Genomic DNA, 23,127 nt, shown 5'->3' on the forward strand with positions numbered 1-23,127 from the left:
ACCAGACCACCTGATCTGCCTCTTGAGAAATCTGTATGCAGGTCAGGAAGCAACAGTTAGAACTGGACATGGAACAACAGACTGGTTCCAAATAGGAAAAGGAGTTCGTCAAGGCTGTATATTGTCACCCTGCTTATTTAACTTATATGCAGAGTACATCATGAGAACTGCTGGACTGGAAGACACACAAGCTGGAATCAAGATTGCCGGGAGAAATATCAATAACCTCAGATATGCAGATGACACCACCCTTATGGCAGAAAGTGAAGAGGAACTAAAAAGCCTCTTGATGAGAGTGAAAGAGGAGAGTGAAAAAGTTGGCTTAAAGCTCAACATTCAGAAAACAAAGATCATGGCATCCGGTCCCACCACTTCATGGGAAATAGATGGGGAAACAGTGGAAACAGTGTCAGACTTTATTTTTCTGGGCTCCAAAATCACTACAGATGGTGACTGCAGCCATGAGCTTAAAAGACGCTTACTCCTTGGAAGAAAAGTTATGACCAACCTAGATAGCATATTGAAAAGCAGAGACATTACTTTGCCAACAAAGGTTCGTCTAGTCAAGGCTATGGTTTTTCCTGTGGTCATGTATGGATGTGAGAGTTGGACTGTGAAGAAGGCTGGGCACCAAAGAATTGATGCTTTTGAACTGTGGTGTTGGAGAAGACTCTTGAGAGTCCCTTGGACTGCAAGGAGATCCAACCAGTCCATTCTGAAGGAGATCAGCTCTGGGATTTCTTTGGAAGGAATGATGCTAAAGCTGAAACTGCAGTACTTTGGCCACCTCATGTGAAGAGTTGACTCATTGGAAAAGACTCTGATGCTGAGAGGGATTGGGGGCAGGAGGAGAAGGGGACGACAGAGGATGAGATGGCTGGATGGCATCATTGACTCGATGGATGTGAGTCTCAGTGATCTCCAGGAGTTGGTGATGGACAGGGAGGCCTGGCGTGCTGCAATTCATGGGGTGGCAAAGAGTCAGACACGACTGAGCAACTGATCTGATCTGATCTGATGACAGTAATCTCTTGTTAGCATCAAAGAAAAAGTGCACCAGAAAAGTCAGTAAATACTTAATTCAAGAGGATGGCAGACTCACTGGATAAGGAAATGGCAAACCCATTCCATATTTTCTCCTGGGAAATCCCATGGATAGAAGAGCCTGGCGAGCTGCATTCTAGGGGGTCACAAAGAGTGGTACACGATTGAGTGGCTGAGCGCACACATGCATAGCAGTCGGGAAGAGAGATTGAGAGTAAGGGCCAGAAAGCTTGTTAGTGCCGGGCTTAGAGGAAAAGTGCTGGTGAAGTTAACCAGAACTGGTCGGAGTGATGAGGCATGAGTTTGCTCGCTGGTGTTTATGGAAGTCAGGCTCCTGCCCTCTGGCAGTGACAGGGAGACCAGGGGCCATCTGTCATGATGATTGCATCTTGGAAGGGTGGCTGTCAGTTCCTGCAGACAGAACCCCTGGGTTGTAAGCCTGGGCATGCGTGGGTGCTAAGTCGCTTCAGTCGTGTCTGACTCTTTGTGACTCTATGGACCGTAGACTGCCAGGCTCCTCTGTCCATGGGATTCTCCAGGCAAGAATACTGGAGTGGGCTGCCATGCCCTCCTCCAGGGGATCTTTACTGGGGAAGCCATTCTTCCTAGGGACTGAGCCCTGTCTTTTACATCTCCTGCATTGGCAGGCAGGTTCTTTACCACTGGAGCCACCTGGGAAGCCCTTGGAAGCCTAGGAGGGGTTTACATCTCAAAGGCAGGCAGAGAAAAAAAAATCATAATCTTAAGATCTTTAAAGTAATTTCTCTAAGAAGTGAAGGGTCAGGGGTCCAGAGCAGGGAGATGCTCCGTTGGAATGAGAGGAATGTTACTGCCTTCTTCAGCATGAGTCTATCTTTTTGATGCAAACTGCTATTCACTGGGCATATTTCTTCATATGCTTTATATGTTTCTTGTTTATGAAGCTGAATTCTTCTTTCTATATAATTGCAACTTATTTTTTAAATTAATCTTATATCAAATATTTTGCCATAATTTATAAAGGTTTAGTGAGCATTAAAATACCCATGATTATTTTAAGAGTCTTCCTTTTTCTAAAAGAATAGAATTTTAATGTATGTTTATATTCTACAAATGGATAATCAGTGAAAAGCTAAATATATAGACATTAACAGGAGGATGCTATTGTTAACCACAGTGATTATGGATACAACGTGTTCTGTTTAAAAACTAGAATAGAAACCTGAAGAAAAATTGCTCCACAGATGTCGAAACATTAACACATGCCGTGAACCTAAGTACATGGTTTTCACTTCCTTACAGAAAATATCTGCCTGACTAATTAATATGCTGTCTATCAGCCCAACCAAATCATTCCAAGGCATTATTCTCACACGAATGAGGGTGTTCGTAACTAGCTGCTCATAATTATTGTTGGTAGTAAGTCATAGGGTTTATAACCTGTGATCTTATTGAGTGTATACATGATATTTTAAAACGCAGGTGAGTGTGTTAACATTATTGAATATTTGGACTTGAAATACATTTAGATATTGTAATTCCTGCATTTGGCAAAGGTGGAACTGAGGCTCAGGGATGGTCTTAGAAGGTCAGGTAGAAACCAAACTGAGGCCCGGACTGATGTAGAATGAGGTCACTATACTATTCCTGGAGCAGTCTTCTTTTCAAGTGTACCTTTCAAAGAGCCTTCTGTTAACACTGCGATTAGATTTGGGATGTGAAAGAAGTATTTCAGCTGTTTCAGTAAACTCACCAGTTCTTCCTTTTGTACGCGTGCGTGCTCAGTGGCTTCAGTCATGCCCAACTCTTTGTGACACTGTGGACTGTAGCCTGTCAGGCTTCTCTGTCCATGAGATTCTCTAGGCAGCCATACTGGACTGAATTGCCATGCCCTCCTCCAGGGGAGCTTCCCAACTCAGGAATCACACCCACGTCTCCTCTCCTGCATCTCCTGCATTACAGGCAGATTCTTTACCACTGAGCCACGGGGGAAGCCCCATCTTCCGTTTCAGTCACTTCAGTTCAGTCGTTCACTTGTGTCCGACTGTTTGCGACCCCATGGACTGCTGCAAACCGAGCCTCCCTGTCCATCACCAACTCCCAGAGTTTACTGAAACTCAGGTCCTTTGAGTCCGGGATGCCATCCAACCATCTCATCCTCTGTCGTCCCCTTCTCCTCCTGCCTTGAATCTTTCCAGCATCAGGGTCTTTTCCAATGAATCAGCTCTTTGCATCAGGTGGCCAAAAGATTGGAGTTTCAGCTTTGGCATCAGTCCTTCCAATGAATATTCAGGACCGATTTCCTTTAGGATGGACTGGTTGGATCTCCTTGCAGTCCAAGGGACTCTCAAGAGTTTTCTCCAACACCACAGTTTAAAAGCATCAGATCTTCAGCGCTCAGCTTTCTTTATAGTCCAACTCTCACATCCATACATGACTACTGGAAAAACCATAGCTTTGACTAGATGTACCTTTGCTGGCAAAGTAATGTCTCTGCTTTTTAATATGCTGTCTGCTTTGGTCATAACTTTTCTTTGAAGGAACAAGCATCTTTTAATTTCATGGCTGCAGTCACCATGTGCAGTGATTTTGGAGACCCCCCCAAAATAAAATCTCTGAATGTTTCCATTGTTTCCCCATCTATTTGCCATGAAGTGATGGGACCAGATGACATGATTTTAGTTTTCTGAATGTTGAGCTTTAAGCCAACTTTTGCAGTCTCCTCTTTCACTTTCATCAAGAGGCTCTTTAGTTCTTCTTCGCTTTCTGCCATAAGGGTGGTGTCATTTGCACATCTGAGGCTATTGATACTTCTCCCAGCAATCTTGATTCCAGCTTGTGCTTCTTCCAGCCCAGCACTTTTCATGATGTGCTCTGCATATAGGTTAAATAAGCAGGGTGACAATATGCAGCCTTTTTCCTATTTGGAACTAGTCTGTTGTTCCATGTGGACGTGGAGCAGTTCTAACTGTTGCTTCCTGACCTGCATACAGATTTCTCAAGAGGCAGGTCAGGTGGTCTGGTATTCCCATCTCTTTCAGAATTTTCCACAGTTGATTGTGATCCACACAGTCAAAGGCTTTGGCATAGTCAATAAAGCAGAAGTAGATGTTTTTCTGGAACTCTCTTGCTTTTTCTATGATCCAGCAGATGTTGGCAATTTCATCTCTGGATCCCCTGCCTTTTCTAAAACCAGCTTGAACATCTGGAAGATCATGGTTCACATACTGTTGCAACCTGGCTTGGAGAATTTTGAGCATTACTTTGCTAGCGTGTGAGATGAGTGCAATTGTGTGATAGTTTGAGCATTCTTTGGCATTGCCTTTCTTTGGGATTGGAATGAAAACTGACCTTTTCCAGTCCTGTGGCCACTGCTGAGTTTTCCAAATTTGCTGGCATATTGAGTGCAGCACTTTCACAGCATCATCTTTTAGAATTTGAAAGAGCTCAACTGGAATTCCATCACCTCCACTAGCTTTGTTCGTAGTTATGCTCCTAAGGCCCACTTGACTTCACATTCCAGGCTGTCTGGCTCTAGGTTTGTAATCACACCATCTTAATTATCTGGGTCATGAAGATCTTTTTTGTTTAGTTCTTCTATGTATTCTTGCCACCTCTTCTTAATATCTTCTGCTTCTGTTAGGTCCATACCATTTCTGTCCTTCTTCCTTTTAGAAATCCTTTAGATTTGGTTTTACATTTTTATAAACTATCATTCTAGTTTCTACCTTGACTAATCTAACTATTGGTTTATTAATTACTTCGTACTCAAAAGGTTCAGTATACGCAAAAACTCTCTTTACTTTTTATTGTTTTTTTTTTTTTTAATTTCTTGGCAATGCAGAAAAGGGAGACAGCAAGTATAAAGGGAGATAAGGAAGGAAGTATTTGGGGAGATAAATGAATGAAAGCATTTGTCTTACATCAGCACAGACACCTGCACATGAGTGTGTGTAGAGGCTCCGTTCATAATTGACAAAAACTGGACAATCCCAAAGCTTTGAAGGTCAGCCAAAGTGCAGTGCTTCCTACAGGAGGACGCTGCTCAGTGATAAAACGTGAAAAACTTGGTATGTGCAGCGGCTTGAGTGAATCTCAAAGACATTAAGTAAACAAAGCAAGGCACAAAATGCTGCATGCTCTGTAATTCCTCCCATATGTCATTTTAGAAAACGGGAAACAATTACCCATGCTTACAAGGATCAAACCAGTCCATCCTAAAGGAAGTCAACCCTGAATATTCACTGGAAGTACTGATGCTGAAGCTCCAATACTTTGGCCACCTGATGCGAAGAGCCAACTCATTCCCAAAGTCCCTGATGCTGGGAAAGATTGAGGGCAAGAGGAGAAGGGACCGGCAGAGGATAAGACAGTTAGATAGCATCACTGATGCAGTGGACATGAATTTGAGCAAACTCCGGGGGATAGAGAAGGTCAGAAGAGCCTGGCATGCTGCAGTTCATGGGATTGCAAGGAGTCGGACTCGACTTTGCAACTGAAAAACACCACTACCACAGGGGATGGGTTTGTGGAGGTTGATGACTTTACAGCCGTGTGCAAAGAGCCATTTGGGAGCAATGAAGATCCTAAGTGTTGCTGGTTACACAGGTTATATGAGTGTGTGTGTGTCTATATATCTAACCAACTATATATAACTATATATATGTAGACAAGACTCATTGAACTGTTTATCTACAGAGTGAATTTTGCTATTTGGAAATCCTCCTTAAAACTAAAACTTTCTAAAACAACAAAATGCATTATGCTTTAATTAGAATCACAACTACTACTGTAAAATTCATGAAATAATTATATTTATATATGTTGCATTTGATTAAATATGTATTTCTGCTTTATAGTCACAATTAGGGAAGTACATTTTTAAATTTTTCTATACTAAAATGTTACAAATTAAGCATTCAGGTTGTGTTTATATTTTATGAACTTAGCTCTCTTAGCCTAGCCCCAGGTAAATAGCAGGGACTGATCACAGCTCCAACCATCAACAGAAAATTGGATTAAAGATTTACTGAGCATGGCCCCGCCCATCCGAATAAGACCCAGTTTCCCCCTCAGTCAGGCTATCCCATGAGGAAGCTTCCATAAGCTTATCTTTCTCCATCAGAGGGCAGACAGTCTGAAAACCACAGTCACAGAAAACTAACCAATCTAATCACATGGACCACAGCCTTCTCTAACTCAGTGAAACTATGAGCAGTGCCATGTAGAGCCACCCAAGATGGGTGGGTCATGGTGGAGAGTTCTGACAAAATGTGGTCCACTGGAGAAGGGAATGGCAAACCACTTCAGTATTCTTGCCTTGAGAAACCCATGAACAGTATGAAAAGACAAAAAGATAGGATACTGAAAGAGGAACTCCCCAGGTCAGTAGGTGCCCAATATGCTACTGTAGATCAGTGGAGAAACAAATCCAGAAAGAATGAAGAAACGGAGCCAAAGCAAAAACAACACCCAGTTGTGGATGTGACTGGTGATGGAAGCAAGGTCTGATGCTATAAAGAGCAATATTCCATAGGAACCTGGAATGTTAGGACCATGAATCAATGCAAATTGGAAGTGGTCAAACAGGAGATGAAAAGAGTGAACGTCAACATTCTAGAAATCAGCGAACTAAGATGGACTGGAATGGGTGAATTTAACTCAGATGACAATTATATCTACTATTGTGGGGAGGAATCCCTTAGAAGAAATGGAGTAGCCATCATAGTCAACAAAAAGTCTGAAATGCAGTACTTGGATGCAGTCTCAAAAATGACAGAATGATCTCTGTTTCCAAGCAAACCATTCAGTGTCATGGTAATCCAAGTCTATGTCCCAACCAGTAATGCTGAAGAAGCTGAAGTTGAATGGTTCTATGAAGACCTACAAGACCTTCTAGAACTAACACCCAAGAAAGATGTCCGTTTCATTATAGAGAACTGGAATGGAAAAGTAGAAAGTCAAGAAACACCTGGGGTAACAGGTAAATTTGGCCTTGGAGTACAGAATGAAGCAGGGCAAAGACTAATAGAGTTTTGACAAGAGTAAGCACTGGTCACAGCAAACACCCTCTTTCAACAACACAAGAGAAGACTCTACACATGGACATCACCAGATGGTCAACACAGAAATCAGATTGATTACATTCTTTGCAGCCAAAGCTGGAGAAGCTCTATACTGTTAGCAAAAACAAGACCAGGAGCTGACTGTGGCTCAGATCATGAGCTCCTTATTGCCAAATTCAGACTTAAATTGAAGAAAGTAGGGAAAACCACTAGACCATTCAGGTATGACCTAAGTCAAATCCCTAACGATTATACAGTGGAAGTGAAAAATAGATTTAAGGGACTAGATCTGATAGAGTGCCTGAAGAACTATGGATGGAGGTTCGTGATACTATACAGGAGACAGGGAGCAAGGCCATTCCCAAGGGAAAGAAATGCAAAAAGGCAAAATAGCTGTCTGAGGAGGCCTTACAAATAGCTGTGAAAAGAAGTGAAGCAAAAAGCAAAGGAGAAAAGGAAAGATAGATCCATCTGAATGCAGAGTTCCAAATAATAGCAAGGAGAGATAAGAAAGCCTTTCTCAGTGATCAGTACAAAGAAATGGAGGAAAACAATGGAATGGGAAAGACTAGAGATCTCTTCAAGAAAATTAGAGATACCAAGGTAACATTTCATGCAAAGATGGGCTCAATAAAGGACAGAAATAGTATGGACCTAACAGAAGCAGAAGATATTAAGAAGAGGTGGCAAGAATACACAGAAGAACTATACAAAAAAGATCTTCATGACCCAGATAATCAAGATGGTGTGATCATTGACCTAGAGCCAGACATCCTGGAATGCAAAGTCAAGTGGGCCTTATGAAGCATCACTACAAACAAAACTAGTAGAGGTGATGGAATTCCAGTTGAGCTCTTCCAAATCCTAAAAGATGGTGCCATGAAAGTGCTGAATTCAATATGCCAGCAAATTTGGAAAACTCAGCAGTGACCACAGGGCTGGAAAAGGTCAGTTTTCATTCCAATCCCAAAGAAAGGCAATGCCAAAGAATGCTCAAACTACCACACAATTACACTCATCTCACACGCTAGTAAAGTAATGCTCAAAATCCTCCAAGCCAGGCTTCAACAATACGTGAGCCTTGAACTTCCAGATGTTCAAGCTGGTTTTAGAAAAGGTAGAGGAACCAGAGATCAAATTGCCAACATTTGCTGGATCATTGAAAAAGCAAGAGAGTTCCAGAAAAACATCTACTTCTGCTTTATTGACTATGCCAAAGCCTTTGACTGTGTGGATTACAACTAACTGTGGAAAATTCTGAAAGAGATGGGAATACCAGACCACCTGGTATTCCCTCACCTGCCTGCTGAGAGGTCTGTGTGCAGGTCCGGAAGCAGCAGTTAGAACTGGACATGAAACAACAGACTGTTCCAAATAGGAAAAGGAGTACGTCAAGGCTGTATATTGTCACCCTGCTTATTTAGCTTATAGGCAGAGTACATCATGAGAAATGCTGGGCTGGATGAAGCACAAGCTGGAATCAAGATTGCTGGCAGAAATATCAATAACCTCAGATATGCAGATAACACCACCCTTGTGGCAAAAAGTGAAGAGGAACTAAAGAGCCTCTTGATGAAAGTGAAAGAGGAGAGTGCAAAAGTTGGGTTAAAGCTCTACATTCAGAATATTAAGATCATGGCATCTGGTCCCATCACTTCATGGCAAATAGATGGGGGAAACAGTGGCTGACTTTATTTTTTCTGGGCTCCAAAATCACTGTAGATGGTGATTGCAGCCATGAAATTAAAAGACACTTGCTCCTTGAAAGGAAAGTTATGACCAACCTATACAGCTTATTAAAAAGCAGAGATATTACTTTGCCAACAAAGGTCCGTCTAGTCAAAGCTATGATTTTTCCAGTAGTCATGTATGGATGTGAGAGTTGGAGTATAGATAAAGATGAGCACTGAAGAATTGATGCTTTTGAACTGTAGTGTTGGAGAAGACTCTTGAGAGTTCCTTGGACTGCAAGGAGATCCAACCAGTCCTTCCTAAAGGAGATCAGTCCTAAATATTCATTGGAAGAACTGATGCTGAAACTGAAACTCCAATACTTTGGCTAGCTAATGCCAAGATCTGACTCATTGGAAAAGACTCTAATGCTGGCAAGGATTGAAAGTGGGAGGAGATGGAGATGACAGAGGATGAGATGGTTGGATGGCATCAAGGACTCAATGGACATGAGTTTGAGTAAACTTCGGGAGTCAGTGATGGACAGGGAGGCCTGGCATGCTGCAGTCCATGGGGTCGCAAAGAGTTGGGCATGACTGAGTGACTCAACTGAACTGACCAAACTGAGCCATTTTGGCATGAAGTCAATGGAAGAAGAACAACAAAATTATATAGGTTTTATTTATTTACTTTTCCCTAAATTGAATGGTAAAGAACTAATAGAACTTGTTTATCACAATGCAGCCCTTTATTGCGTCATTCAGTTTTAATTCCCCTGTTAACATTTCATCACAAACTATTTTAACTGTTTCCCATGATTCTTTCAAGCTTTCCTGATGACTCAGACAGTAAAGAATCTGCCTGCAATATGAAAAACCTGGGCTCGATCCCTGGGTTGAGAAGATCCCCTGGAGGAGGGAACAGCTACCCGCTCCAGTATTCTGGCCTGGAGAATTCCGTAGACTGTATAGTTCACGGGGTCACAAAGAGTCAAATACGACTGAGCCCCTTTCACATGATTCTATAATATATTTTTAATCCTATAATTTAATCAACTGTAGAATGTTGCTTTCACTTGTTTGTAGTTCATTTTCACATTTAGATATTTTGCTTAGTTCAGTCACGAGTTTCAACCTTAGCTTTTAAAGTGCCCATTGGTTGTCTGTTAAGGCCTATGTACTGTACATTCATAACCATTTTCTTCTCCAGTTGAAATAAGTATATGTTTCTCTTGGAAGTAAAGTTGAAAGAAATTTGGAGCTGATTGAAAAGCTTCAAGTTTCTCACGGATTTTCCCTGCAGTGTTGAGAGTGTTTCTTGGGTGAACCAGACTGAGCTGTTTGGTCATGGTAGTTTTTGATTGAGGTGGCAACTTTAGGAGACTAATTATAGCATGGATTCTTTCCTACAGCAGTCCCCTGGTATTGCCAATCGCCAAGCAAGACAGCCTGTTGGAAAAAGACATTATGTTCAAAGATGCAACAAAAGGTCTCTGCAAACGACAGTCTCAGGACAGCACAGTGGAGAACACCCCCATGCATGGCCCCGCCAAGCCTGAGCAGGTAATCACACCCTCCTGCGTGTCCGCCACGGCTGCAGCTACGAGTTCATGCCTTAGGGCCAACTTTTCAGAAGCAAGCTCCCACTAATTTCCATTCAAAGAAAACTTAATAAGTGCATATGTTAATATTTTGTGAAATGCCCATATTGTTATGGTATTATACTGACCATTAACAAAAATTGCTGTTGTATTTCACAAGGATTTGAATTTTATAATCTTGACTTAACCAGGAATGGACGTTCAGCTAATACGCTAAATTTCTGAATATTTTCAGTTATGGCATTAGTCATCATTTTGATTATTATGTAGACTGTGTTTTTTGTTTCTTACAAATATCAAATATTTTACCTAACAATGAAAAAAGGCAAGTCAGTCACTGGGTCACTTGTTAAATGCAATTGTGTTGGTGTATTGTGTGTGTGTGTGTGTGTGTGTGTGTGTCCCAATGTCAAAAAGATGGGAGATTACTTTGAGGAACTTAACAGATATTAGTGTATTTGTTTGTCAATTCCACAGAAATAAATGACAGTTTTACATTTCATGTTTTATAAATGACAGAGCATTTTTATAAATGTCAGAGTAATCTCTGAAAGTGTTTTGTTTTTCTACTGTATCTAATTTCGATGTTTTAAAGACAGTTTGTTGAGGTTTTCTCAAGAACCTCTACTTTTAGTTTCATTCATTTTTGTTATTTTAAAATAACAAATTCAGTTTTGTAATTTTGAAATATCTTCAAATTTTAGTGGGTGTAGTCACCAGCTTAGGCTTCCAGAATAAAATACAACACACCACGTGCCTTAAACACCAGAAAGCTTCTTTCTTGCGGTTCTAGAGACTGGAAGCTCAGTGTCAGGGTGCTGGCTGACTCATTTCTGGTGAAGGTCTTCTTTCTGACTTGCAGACAACTGCTTTCTCCCTGTGTCCTCATATGGTAGAGAGAGAGAATAAACAGCCTTTTTGGTGTCTCCTTTAAGGACACCAATCCTATAGGTTCAGGTCCCCACCCTTTTGACCTCACTTAACCTTTATAATTTCATGGCTGCAATCACCATCTGCAGTGATTTTGGAGCCCCCAAAAATAAAGTCTGACACTGTTTCCACTGTTTCCCCATCTATTTCCCATGAAAGGATGGGACCAGATGCCATGATCTTAGTTTTCTGAATGTTGAGCTTTAAGCCAACTTTTTCACTCTCCTCTTATACTTTCATCAAGAGGCTTTTTAGTAGTCATGTATGGATGTGAGAGTTGGACTGTGAAGAAAGCTGAGCACTGAAGAATTGATGCTTTTGAACTGTGGTGTTGGAGAAGACTCCTGAGAGTCCCTTGGACTGCAAGGAGATCCAACCAGTCCATTCTGAAGGAGATCAGTCCTGGGTGTTCTTTGGAAGGACTCATGCTAAAGCTGAAACTCCAGTACTTTGGCCACCTCATGCGAAGAGTTGACTCATTGGAAAAGACTCTGATGCTGGGAGGGATTGGGGGCAGGAGGAGAAGGGGACGACAGACGATGGGATGGCAGGATGGCATCACCGACTCAATGGACGTGAGTTTGAGAGAACTCTGGGAGTTGGTGATGGACAGGGAGGCCTAGCGTGCTGCAATTCATGAAGTCATAAAGAGACGGACATGACTGAGCGACTGAACTGAACTGAACTGAACCTTTATAACCTCCTAAAGGCCCTATAGGGCTTCCTTGGTGGCTCAGTGGTGAAGAATCTGCCTGTGGTGCAAGAAACATGGTTTGATCCCTGGATTGGGAAGTTCTCCTGCAAAAGGAAATGGCAACCCACTCCAATATTCTTGCCTGGGAAATCCCACGGAGAGGAGTCCCATGGAATGTAGGAGCCCTACGTCCATGGGGTTGCAAGGAATTGGACATGACTTAGGGCCTTTTCTTGTTCTTAATCACTATCTCCAAACAGTGTCATATGCTGGCTAGAGCCTCAGCATGTGAATTTGGAGGAGGGGAACCATTCAGTCCACAGTGACAGGCAAATTGAGTGTTAGGTGAAGTTTAAGACAAAGCTTTTTCTTAACAGTTTTAAAGATCCTATGAGCATTCTGTAGCCTTAAATACATATTCTTAAGTGACAGAGGCTGGTCTGAAAAGGCTATATACTGTATGATTATACTATTTGACATTCAAGAAAAGATCAAACTATTGAGACACTGGGAGAAGGCAATGGCACCCCACTCCAGTACTCTTGCCTGGAAAATCCCATGGATGGAGGAGCCTGGTAGGCTGCAGTCCATGGGGTCGCTAAGAGTCGGACACGACTGAAGTGACTTAGTAGCAGCAGCAGCAGCATTGAGACACTAAAAACATTAGAGGTTGCCAGGGATCAGGGCGGGGGGAATACATAGGAGGAGAAGGGAGTCTTTAGGGCAGTGGAGCTTCTCTCTGTATGACCCTGTCATACCTGATAGATAGATACCTGATGTAACACGTATGTCCAAATCCAGAGAACATGTAACACCAAGAGTGGCCTTGATGAAAGGATTTAAGAGTGGCCAAGCTGTAAGGATCTGGCCTCACATCCTGATCCTTGATGTGAACTGTGAGCCTTGGGTGATGATGACGTTTCAGTGGAGGTTTGTGATGGTAACAGAAGAGCCACACTGGAGAGGGATATTGATAATAGGGAAGGCTATCCAGGAGAGGGCTGGGGTATATGAGAAATTCTGTCCCTTCCTGTCAGTTTTGCTGTGAACCTAAAGCAGCTCTAAGACATAAAATCTGAAAATAATGAAAAGACATTAGCAGCATAATGTCAAATGTGATCCTTGCGGAAAACCTTTTCAATTTTTTCCTGTTAGCTCTTTATAAATGTGTCACAGGCATTGAAAGCAACTGTCATCGTGTTGTGTTGATCTGGTATTAAACTAGGAGAAATTAGTGTTCAGGTTTCATGTGCTTATGTTATCTATGGAATCAGTTCAGTCAGTTCAGTCGCTCAGTCATGTCTGACTCTTTGCGACCCATGAATCACGGCACACCAGGCCTCCCTGTCCATCACCAACTCCCAGAGTTTACCCAAACTCATGTCCGTTGAGTTGGTTATGCCATCCAACCATTTCATCCTCTGTCTTCCCCTTCTCCTCCTGCCCTCAATCTTTCCCAGCATCAGGGTCTTTTCCAATGAGTCAGTTCTTCACATCAGGTGGCCAAAGTATTGGAGTTTCAGCTTCAGCATCAGTCCTTCCAATGAACATTCAGGACTGATTTCCTCCAGGATTGACTGGGTGGATATTCACTCATATCTCCCACTATGAGCATCACGCCATCATCGTCATCGTTCGTTCTTGGTCTCAAGGTGCTTGGTTTCTTGGCAGGAATATCCATCAACTGGATTCTTCACCCACACTTCCCAGGAGGGCTTTAGAAAAGCCTTCTCAGAGCAATCAAGTTTTGATTCACGTTTTAAAGAGAAACATATCATGTGTAATTCAAGTTGAACAAAATCCACAGCATCTCTCCTTCCAGATTTTTAGAAAATGTAGGTCTTATCAAATGATAACTACATAAATGGGACTTCCCAGGTGGCTCAGTGATAAAGAACCTGCCTGCCAAGCAGGAGACCTGAGTTTGATCCCTGGTTCAGGAAGATCCCCTGGAGGAGGATATGGCAATGCCCTCCAGTATTCTTGCCTGAGAAATCCCGTGGACAGAGGAGCCTGGCGGGCTACAGTCTGTGGGATCACAAAGAGCAAGACACAACTTAGTGGAAACAACAGCAAACTACGTAAATGAATATTCAAGGCTTGATTTGAATGTTTTTTCCCTTGATTCTGATAGTGACCAAAATTCACATGCTTGATCATATCTCTGAGAATGTAGAGTTTTGTTTTTGTTTTTTAAGATGGTTAAAAATGTGCGGTATTTTCCTTCTCTTTCACTTTGTACTGCTCTTGCCTCCCATCCCTCCTCTCTCTGCCTGCCTGCTTCTGTGCTCTTTTTAGTCTCCTACCTGCTTGGCTTCTCCCTCTTCTCTTCTCTCTCCTTTACTTTCATAGTATATTTATTTAAATTTGGCTCCAGCTTAAAATTCAGGTCATTTTATTCTGTTTAGTGAAGGTGCGTTTTCCTAGGGGTGAAGAGAGAGGAGGATGCAGTCATGCAGACTTGCTCTGGTTCGGGCCTGCTTTTGGAGCTCTGTGCTCTGGGAGCCCCTTAACCTCAGTAAGCCCTATCTGTAAAATGGGTATATAGTACTCACCTTACTTGCTTGTTTTGAAGATGACAAAGGCTAAGCTTGCAATATGACAGCACAGTTACCAAGCATGAATAAAAACTCTGTAAGACACAGTTACTGTTTTTATGATTGTTACTTGTATAGACTGACTGTAAGGTTTTGCCCCAGTAGCTTAGTCTTCTGTCCATTCATTTGTCTGCTCTTACTTCATGTAATTCCTCTTTTTTTTTTTTGCAGTGTAAGGATAGATTACTTTAAAAAAATAATAATACAAAATCGTACTTTAAGAGCTTACAAAAACACTTTCACATATATTATCTTAATTCTCAAAATTCATTTTCACTTCTCAACTGACACTCAAGTTCCGAATTGAGTATTTCAGCTGACCAAACAAACTCAAGATGCCTAGAATCACAAGTGTTTCTTTTACAGTTTCCGGTGCCCTTTGGGGAAAACACTGCAAGCTCCAGGTTTATTTCCCACAGCCGGACTGACCTAGGACAGTTCTACGCATGGGAGACAAAGCGTGTGTCCCACGGCTCCTTGTGCACAGAGGGCTTTTGAAGGTTGGCAGTGGTTCTCCTTCTGTACCAGCACCCAGGTACACAAAAGCGTAAATCCTCAGCAAACACAGGACCTGATAAACCGCGCTCTCTAAGAAGCGGAATAAAAAGCAAGTGTGAAGTGTTAGTCGCTCAGGTGTGTCCCACTCTTTGTGAACCCACAGACTGTAGCCCGCCAGGCTCCTCTGTCCATGGAGTTCTCCAGGCAAGAATACTGGAGTGGGTTCCATCCCTTCTCCAGGGGATCTTCCTGACCCAGGGATGGAAACCAACCCTCCTGCATTGCAGGCAGATTCTTTACGGTCTGAGCCACCCCGGGGAGCTCTGATGCTTCTGCTGCTGCTAAGTCGCTTCAGTCGTGTCCGACTCTGTGCGACCCAATGGACGGCAGCCCACCAGGCTACCCCGTCCCTCGGATTCTCCAGGCAAGAACACTGGAGTGGGTTGCCATTTCCTTCTCCAATGCATGAAAGTGAAAAGTGAAAGTGAAATCGCTCAGTTGTATCCGACTCTTTGCGACCCCATGGACTGCAGCCTACCAGGCTCCTCTGTCCATGGGATTTTCCAGGCAAGAGTACTGGAGTGGGGTGCCATTGCCTTCTCTGCCGGGGAGCTCTACAAAGCAGGAAATGCCAAACAGCTGAAGTTAAGAGTCTTTGCAGCTGAGCTCTCAGGGAAGCCCCCAGAAGCAGGTAACAGCAGTTACAGTGCTGTGCAGGCAGGCTGAGGGCTTCAGCTTTGGGGAGCATGGTATTTGGTCAGTTCGTCACCCCTTTCCCTGGTAGGACCATCCCAGGCAGATCTTTTGTTCTTTTTTTTAATTTCCTCTTTCCTCTTCATTCATGCATCCTTGGTTCTTTCCTCCTAGACAACCTTTTCCTCAGGGTCTTCTTGTACTTATTCCATTTGTCAGAACTCCTCTTTGCCCACTGAAGTTCTGGTTCCTTGACATACACTGCTTATGTCCCATAGAGAGAAAACACCGTCAAACAAATGAGAACAAAGCAGTAAATCTGACAGCACTCACAGCCCTGTTGACAAATAGGAAACAGGAAGGGGTGAATTCAGAGTATTTCCAAGATGTAAATTCCTTTTGGGTCTTAAAACATTTATCAAAACGCTTCTCTAATTTCTCCCTGACTTTCTATCCTGAATTATGTATGTTTTGTGTTTGAGATCTCTATTTTGGGAAATATACATGTATATAAAGTGTGCATGCTCAGTCGCTCAGTCATGTCTGACTCTGCGACCCCCATGGTCTGTAGCCCGCCAGGCTCCCCTGTCTATGGTATTTCCCGAGCAGAATGACTGGAGTGGGTAGCCGTTTCCTTCTCCAGGGATGTATAAAGAGGAGAAAATATATGTGTGTACACATATATATCCTGGAGGAGGGCATGGCAACCTGATCCAGTATTATTGCTTGGAGAATCCCCGTGGACAGAGGAGCCTGGCGGACTCCAGTCCATGGAGCTCGCCAAGAGTCAGATACAACAAAGCACAGCAGTGCGTATGGAAACGTGCATATCTTCATGAGAACCATGATGATCAATCCTAGTGAAGATGTTAATTTTTTTTTTTACATATTTATGCTGTCTCTGTTTTGACTGTAGTTGTAATTGTTCGGGAGACATTGGTAGCGTACACAAAGCCTTCCACTCTGAACATAAAAATATCTGCAGACATACTTCTTGTTTTTCTTTCTACTGGTTGTCAGCTGTCACAATGCTTTAGGAATCTTTATAAAGTATGTGTCCCTTGGGGAGCCTTGCTTAAGACTGATTATCAGAGCTCCATTCCTGATCAGTCTGGAATCCGACATGATAAATACAAGGAATTCTTCCCTTGATCTACCCGAAGACTGTATTTTCATGTTTCATCCCGGCAAGCTGGCTGGGAAGTCTTCACATTTTTACCGTCAGCCTGGTACTTTCTCTCACCATGGAGCAGCTTTAACTGTGGATGAAAATCCTCAAGAATTCCAAGGAGATGCTGCAATAGCTCTTACAGGCTCGTTGGGACAAATGTGAAACTTCTGTTAGTGCTGTTCATGCTTTTTTATTTTTTTTCTAAACGTGCACTCAAATTTGCATTCTGCTCCTTAGAACAGTGACTGTAAGAGAATTTTATTATCTTAGTGTAAATCATTACTCCTAAAGGAAAAAAAAAAATCCTGCTCTTGGTTTTTCTCTTTTATGGTTGCTTTGGAAGTTCAACATGTATGGTAACTTGCTAGAGGTGTTAGTCTGTGTCTATAAAACTAAACATTGTCCATTTCTGACTTGTAAATGATAGATTTTCATCTAATTAAATAATTCAAATTCATCTCTTTTTTTATTTGAAGTGTTTTCCAGTTTTTCAACTCTGTCACTCAACATTAAATTGAGTGGGAAAACAGTTTTTTCTCTTTCTTTCTGGCAGAATTACCTTAACCTCACCACTGCCTTAAGAGTAGTGTAGGGCAGGATGAAAATTACAAGCCAAAATTCTAGAGTCTGTTGTGGAATTCCAGCATCCTCCTCCACATGTGCCGAAGCTGACGTCTGTGTACACTGCTTTCTTCCTATTTCAGTTTCCTGAAAAGAGTTTTCCTTTAGTTTTGGAAGCACTGCAAACGTGAGCGTTTTAATAGCTGGCCTTACAGAGGGCTCAGCGCAGTTCAGAGCTGTGTAAATTAGACAGACTTCAGGGTGTGGTGGATGCTGGGCCACATGAGGCGTGTGTGTGTTGGTGAGTGTGTGCGTGTCCATGTGCAGGCTGCGGGGCACAGGAACAGATTCTCCTCTGAATACATTGCTACGGTTGGTGAGTTTTTTTTGCTCCTTCTAAGTGAACCGTATCATCTTTTAATAACAGTTTCACAGTCATGTGGTCTGTAAACTTTTGACATGTAATTGAAACTGGAACATCCAGCTGTGAGGACAGTTGATTGGGAAGTAGAATTCATCTTACCTGATTTTCCTCAGGTCAAGCTGATGCCTCCCGCTCCCAATGATGACCTGGCGACGCTCAGCGAGCTCACAGACAGCAGCCTGCTTTATGAAATTCAGAAGCGCTTTGGGAACAATCAGATTTACGTAAGTGCCCTTGAAATTGCCTTTTGCATGGCTTTGTCTTGTGTGTATATTCACCCATCCGTGCTGATAATATTACAAGGAGAGGGCTCTTTGTTACTTAGGAGCATCCCGATAGCTTAAGGTGGATTTCTCAGGGTTCAGGTCAGTTCTTCTGATTCAGGTATGAGGCAGTTTCAGCAATGACCCACACTTCAGCGTGGTTAAAGTTGTCTGCCTGAGGGTAGACAACTTCCTGTGGTCAGGTTTGCTGGAGGAGAAGATCCTGCTTAGATCCCGCAGGATCTGCAGGTCAGTTATAAAAATGCTGCTTGTTTCATCTGCTTTAACTCGGCCACTCAGATCTGGAAAAGGAAGCCAGAGAGGAAAAGCTAAGTGAGCCTTGAGGGCTTGCCTCTGTCTGCATGAAAAAAGATACTGTGTTTCCAAATTATCAAGAAATGTCTTTGTTGAGTAAGTAATTTATACACGTATCTCTGATAATAAGATACAGATATCTGACTTAGATGACAAACAGCACGGAGGATTGATTTGCTTGGTTCTACTCTGGTTTATATGTGTTATTTCTTCCAGTATGTGGATCGGTTTTGGCAGTATGTAATCTCAGACTCTCTTTCTCTCTCTCATTGATTTCATTAAATTCAACTCAGAGCAATTCAATCAGAAGGTCTACAGAGAAATCTGATTATGCACATGTCTGCTATGCCTTTTGGATCACACCCTTTTTTTTTTTTTCCTCCTCCACTGAGCAATTGATTAAGTAATTTTCATGTAAATGTGAAATCTGAGATTTCTTTACAAGTAATAAATTGTCAGGTGCTGATTAACCTATGAAAATTCAGGGCAGCATCTTAACACTTGGATAAATTGCCTGCCACTGTAAATACACTTAAAACTAAATACTTCTATCAGAACTAATGGAATTGAGTCATCAGCATGAAGAGGCAGAGCCTGATTACTTTGGTCTCTGCTGCTGCCTTGCCACTTGTGTGGTTTGTGCCATTGTCTCTCTTTCCATAACGTCTTGCTGATTCTTCTTCCTGTTAAAGTCTTAGTCACGTTATCGGTAGACCACTGAAGTTTTTATTTTATGCTGGAGTAGAGCCGATGAGCAAGGTTGTGATGGTTTCAGGTATGCAGTGAAGGGACTCAGCCATCCGTATATGCGTATCCATTCTCCTCCAAAACCCCCTCCCATCCAGGCTGCCACATGACATTGAGCAGAGTTCCGTGGGCTACAGGGCAGATGCTTGTTGGTTATCCATTTTGAATCTAGCAGTGTGTACGAACTCCCTCCTTCCTTCATCCTTCCCCCCTGCTAACCATAAATCTGTGTTGAATGGTTCTGATTTCCTTTCTTTCGTTCATGCCTTTCAAGTGGCTTTTTCTCCCAAATATCATTTAGTCCACAGCTTCCCTGGTGGCTCAGCTGGTAAAGAATCCGCTTGCAGTGAGGGAGACCTGGGTTAGATCCTTGGGTGGGGAAGATCCCCAGAGTCGGACACGCCTGAGCGACCTTCACGTCCTCTGCCTCCCCGTGCTCACCACCCTCATCGTCCTGGCCCCAGCAGCCTCCTGCCTTCCTAGGGGAAACTTCACCCCTTTTCAGTCTGATCTCACAAGGAACTAGGGCCATTTTTATGCAGAAGAAATGTAATCTCAAAACTCCCATTTTAGAACTTTTCGGTAGCTTGTCATTTTTCGTGGAAGGATGGCCACATGTCCTTATTCCCTGTCTGGCCCCTAAACATGATCATTGGTGATTCCTAGTCACCCCCCTTAGAATTTTTCCCTGGAGTTCTCTTTCTCACTCCATGAAACGCAAAGCTTTATAAACTCCCTCTAGGTACTTTTTCAGTCTCTAAGTAAACCTTCCCAGAGCTTCCAGATTAAGTTACTATGGACCATCTTTCTTTGGCTTTTCTGCACACACCACCAAGTGGGAGCCAAATAATGGCTTTCATGTTTCTCTTTGAAACCCTGATAGATCCTTACCTTTTCTGCCTTGTTTGATGATATATGTGTGTGTGCTAAGTCATTTCAGTTGTTTCCAACTCTACAATATGGACCATGGCCCTCCAGGCTCCTCTGTCGATGGGATTCCCCAGGCAAGAATACTGGAGTGGGTGGCTGTGCCCTCCCCCAGGGGACCTTCCCAACCCAAGCATTGAACTGGTGTCCGGCACTGGAAGGCAGATTCTTTACCATTAGCGCCACCTGAGAAGCCCCATTTGATGATATAGGGGCTATTAATTTAAAAATTTGGCTGGAAGTCAGCATATTACACATTTATGTGCTGTTTCTGATCCTTGCAGAAAGCTGTTTTATCATTAAAATTAGTGTTTTATCATTAAGCAAGTTATTACCACATGTAATTACTTTGTATAGATTAAGAAAGTTCCGTTATATTAGTAGTTTTCAAAGTTATTATTATTTTTAATCAAGAGTGGGAATTGACTATTATTAAATGCTTTTTGCATTTATTAAGATAATCATATAAATTTTATTCTTGACTTCTTAGTAATACAAATTACAAGAGTTGATTTTCTGATATGAAGCCAACCTTGAATTACTAGAATAAAGCCTCTTTGGTTGAAATTTATTATTTGTTGAATATATTATTGGATTCAGTTTGTCTGTATTTTTCTCATTATTTTAGCATGTATTTTAATGAAGGAAAACAGCCTATAATTTTCTTTCAATATATTTGTTTTTAATACTAAGTTTATGCAGACCTCTAATGAAGTGATTCATGTTCCCTCTTCTGCTACTTTCTGGAATAATTTGTATGAAATTTGTTTATTTTTACATCAGTGTTGGCAAGAATTCACTGGTGAATTCTTAGTTTTCTTTGCGGGAAGGTTTTAGACATGGATTCAATTTTTTACCGAAAATAAATCTAGTTAGATTTCTGACATCTTATTGCATTTGTCTTGGTAAGATTGTGGGTTATTGTCCACATCATCTAAATATCCCTCTTCATCTGTTCCCACTTCAGTGGGATCTGTAGTGATGTCTTACTTGGCATATTGGTGGTCTGTTTCCTCTTCTTTCCTCAGTCGGTCTTGTTAGGACACCAGGTTTTTATTTGACTTTTCCAATGATCGCCTTTTGGCTTTAGTTTATTTACTCCATGGCTTTTGTTTACTAATTCCATTCATTTCTGCTCAGATGTTGGTTACTTATTTCTGATAATTTCTTGTAATTTGATGAGTTCCTAGAAACAGGTACTTAGATCATTACCTGCCTGTATTCTTTTTTAACATATGTTTCAGGCAATAATTTCATATCAAAAAATAATAATAATAATTTCATATCGAGTGTATCTTTAGTAGCATCTCACATGTTATGATATATCATAATTAAAATGTTTTCTCATTTGCATTGTGATTTCTCTTTTTGACTCATAGGTTATTTGCAAATGTATAATCACCACACATTTGGTGATTTTCTAGCTATCCATGGTTAATTTGCATCATAATCCGTGATCAGAGAATGCACTTTATGTGACTCAAACCCTTTAAACGTACTGGAACTGGCTGGTGTTCAATTTAAATGAACATACATTGTGCAGTTCTTGGTAATAGTGTTCAATGCGAGTTAATTATTCCACTTGGTAATTACTTATTTCAAAATTTCATCCATGTGTTCAATTAATTACTTAAGATAGTCATTTCACTTGTGTGTTCAGTGGGACAAGCTTATTGGTTTAATTTTATGTGAATTTGACTTTTTATTTACAAACTTTTAAAACAATTCACAAAATGTTAAAGTGTAATTTTTATTTATTCTCTATAGTTTTATCAGTGATTTAAAAATTATACAATATTTAACTTTAAAAGTGCTATTTATATGGTCCAATAACAATTTCTATCCTTTCAATTTAATAGACTTTTATTGGGGACATTCTCCTGCTGGTTAATCCATTCAAAGAGATTCCAATTTATTCCACCGTGGTGAGTATAAAATTTTAAATGTCCTTTAATGATGTAGAGTAACCACTTTCTAGACATACCTATTGTGTCAAATGATTAAGAAGAAAAAGCAAAACTGGAAGTAAAATCAAGCTTCTCAGAAAATTCTGCCCTGAGTGGTTACATAATAGTGACTTTATTTTCTTTTGAGAAAATATTGAAAAGGAATGTTATTTTATCAAAAGAGTCCCTTGCAGTTGTCATGTGTGGTTCTTATGACTGTGGTCCCTAGACAGACTTCTAAAATCAAATATTGTATTAACTCTGTGTTCCCATGCATTTTTGACTAGTTCAAGGTCGGTTGGTTTAGAATTCTTCTCTGAACACTTTCAGAAGAGCCCTGTGATGTTTGGGCAATTGGATCAGACAGGACAGTGCTGCCTTTACACATTTTCCGAGCCTTTCCAGCTTTAATCATGAGAGTCAAAATTAAAAGAGAAGCTGCTTTTGAAAAAGTATTCCAGGCAACTGAAAGCACAGTATGATTTTTGCCAAGTGTTTTGGGATCAAAATGCCGTCGTGGGAACTCTTTTTCTTGTGCAACCACAGGCTGCCTCCAGTGTGAAGCAGAACCCTTGGTGGGGGAGCAGGAGATGAAAGGAGGAAGCCTGTGTTCTTGAAGCAAGGATGCCCTTTAGATGCTGGAGGTGGGGTGGAGGCAGGGAGGGAAAGAGAGAGGGAGAGAGACATTCCTGTCTCTGAACTCCCAACGAATCAACCAAGAATTAGCACAGAAATACTTTTGGGTAAAACAGGGTCCCTCACCGCCCGACCCTCCTCTCTTCTTAGCAAAAGTCAGTTCCACTGCTGCTTTAAAGCTGCCCTGAAACATGCCCACTCTCCTCATCCCACCCAGCCCGACCCCAGTCCCACCCCTGGGCTGTCTGCAGATGTATGGAAGTAGGGTTGACTAGAGCAAAAGGAATTACCTGTATTATTTTGGGGGTTATAGGTGAAGATGAAGGAGAAGGGGGGTGAGGAGGAGGAGAAGGTTTGGGAGGAAGG

General features: G+C 41.8%; 1 protein-coding gene across 3 annotated transcripts in view; it reads left to right on the plus strand.

Moving 5' to 3' along the window:
- MYO16 (myosin XVI) overlaps nt 1-23,127 on the plus strand; it is a 519,124-nt gene that overhangs the window by 237,774 nt on the left and 258,223 nt on the right. For all 3 annotated transcript variants that reach the window (XM_059892322.1, XM_025000169.2, XM_059892321.1), the window contains exons 10-12: nt 10,171-10,321; nt 18,041-18,151; nt 22,039-22,104. In XM_059892322.1, the coding sequence (XP_059748305.1) occupies nt 10,171-10,321; nt 18,041-18,151; nt 22,039-22,104 (328 nt within the window). The remainder of the gene's footprint in view (nt 1-10,170; nt 10,322-18,040; nt 18,152-22,038; nt 22,105-23,127) is intronic.

This window comes from Bos taurus, chromosome 12, assembly GCF_002263795.3.
Source record: "Bos taurus isolate L1 Dominette 01449 registration number 42190680 breed Hereford chromosome 12, ARS-UCD2.0, whole genome shotgun sequence".
Classification (NCBI taxonomy): Eukaryota; Metazoa; Chordata; class Mammalia; order Artiodactyla; family Bovidae; genus Bos; species Bos taurus.